We start from the raw sequence: 1,371 nt of genomic DNA on the forward strand, positions 1-1,371 counted from the left end.
ACATGTTCATATATGTATAAAGAAGTGTAATGCCTAATAGTTTTTTATGCATAAAATACTCGTATACACTTTGCACACGTCAATATTACAAAATAACGTAACGTTTACATGTTTTAGTAGCTATTTTTCTTCTATTATCAGATCGTAATTGGGCAGATAAATTTAGTACTAAATATCAGGAAAAACTGCATGGCAAGCTAGTCTTCTTAAAACGCGACCGTGAGCACTCAACATCACAAAACAGATACTCCCTAGACTGTGAAGGAGAAGCTACACTGACCCCCATTATCTCAAGAACAAAGGTTATTTATTTATTTTTTAAGACGCTTTGACGGCCGCGGGTTCTGCATTATCCCACCCCCGCCCACGTCGGCTAACGGGTTCTGGGGGCCCTTCGCTTAGTGCGCGTGGGACTCCGCGGCCCTTGGGCGGGGGGCATCCCGCAGGGAAGACCGCGGACCGGGCTCGGAGGCCCCGGAGGACCTAGTGGGTCCCGGGGGCTGCCTCCCCCTCCTGGAGCCACTCGAGGCGCCATCCGGCCGCGTCTCTCGCCGCCCGGCCCCGCCACCAGGCTGCCGCCTCCGCCGCCGCGCCGGAAAGGGTGGAGACCCGCCCCTGGAGGTGATTGACGGGCAGTCTCCTCCAATGGTCAACGCGCTCGGCCCCGGCGGGCCGGGCAAGGGCCGAGGCTCGCGGAGGAATCTCTCTTGCCCTTTAGTCCCGGGCAAGGTGTTGCGGCCGGCGCCATTTTCTCGAGCCGCCTGTTTCGGGTGCCGCCATGTTGGTGAGGAGAAATCACCGTTACGGCCACTGTCCAAATCCCCGCGTCGCCGCACGCCGCCCGCCCGCCCGCTCCCACGCCACAGCCGCCGGCGGCGAATAGAGACTAGAGCGGCAGCGCCGGCAGCGCGGGGCCGTGGCCCAGTGTTTGCAGTTAGAGCCCCATCTCTCTGGCGTGGTTGTTAATAGACTGGAAAGTCTGTGTCTGTGTCGCTCACTAGTAACCGTGAGTTTTTACCACTTCGTCACCCGTCGGCGGCGGCCGGGAGCAGGTACCCGCAGGCGGCGCAGGGGTCCTCCCCGCGCCCCGCCGCCGCCGCCGGCCTCGCAGACCTGCCCTCCAGCCCCGCCCCGTTCTTGACCAAACATGACAGACTCTGAACATGCAGGGCACGACAGGTCGGGAACCCTTCTTGTCTGTCTTTCTGTCGGATGAGAGGAGGGGTCTGGGGCGGCGGGAGCGGGCCGGGGCCGGGCGCCTCCTGCATGACTTAGACGTCTCTGTGTGGCTCCATCGGTTCCGTGACGCGCACCCTCGCGGAAGCCTCATGCCGCGGGGGAGGCCGGCCCGGCCGCGCCCGCCTCCCCGAG

The 1,371-nt window shown here is 61.5% G+C and overlaps 1 protein-coding gene across 1 annotated transcript in view; it reads left to right on the forward strand.

Moving 5' to 3' along the window:
• The first annotated feature begins 740 nt into the window (after nt 1-740).
• The window catches only part of ZC3H6 (zinc finger CCCH-type containing 6), a 55,487-nt gene continuing 54,856 nt past the window's right edge, over nt 741-1,371 (forward strand). Inside the window, exon 1 of the mRNA XM_008057100.2 lies at nt 741-1,179. Within this exon, the coding sequence (XP_008055291.1) occupies nt 1,148-1,179 (32 nt within the window). The 5' untranslated portion in view covers nt 741-1,147. The remainder of the gene's footprint in view (nt 1,180-1,371) is intronic.

Source organism: Carlito syrichta, unplaced genomic scaffold, assembly GCF_000164805.1.
Source record: "Carlito syrichta isolate Samal-C Ts95f unplaced genomic scaffold, Tarsius_syrichta-2.0.1 Scaffold302727, whole genome shotgun sequence".
Taxonomy (NCBI): domain Eukaryota; kingdom Metazoa; phylum Chordata; class Mammalia; order Primates; family Tarsiidae; genus Carlito; species Carlito syrichta.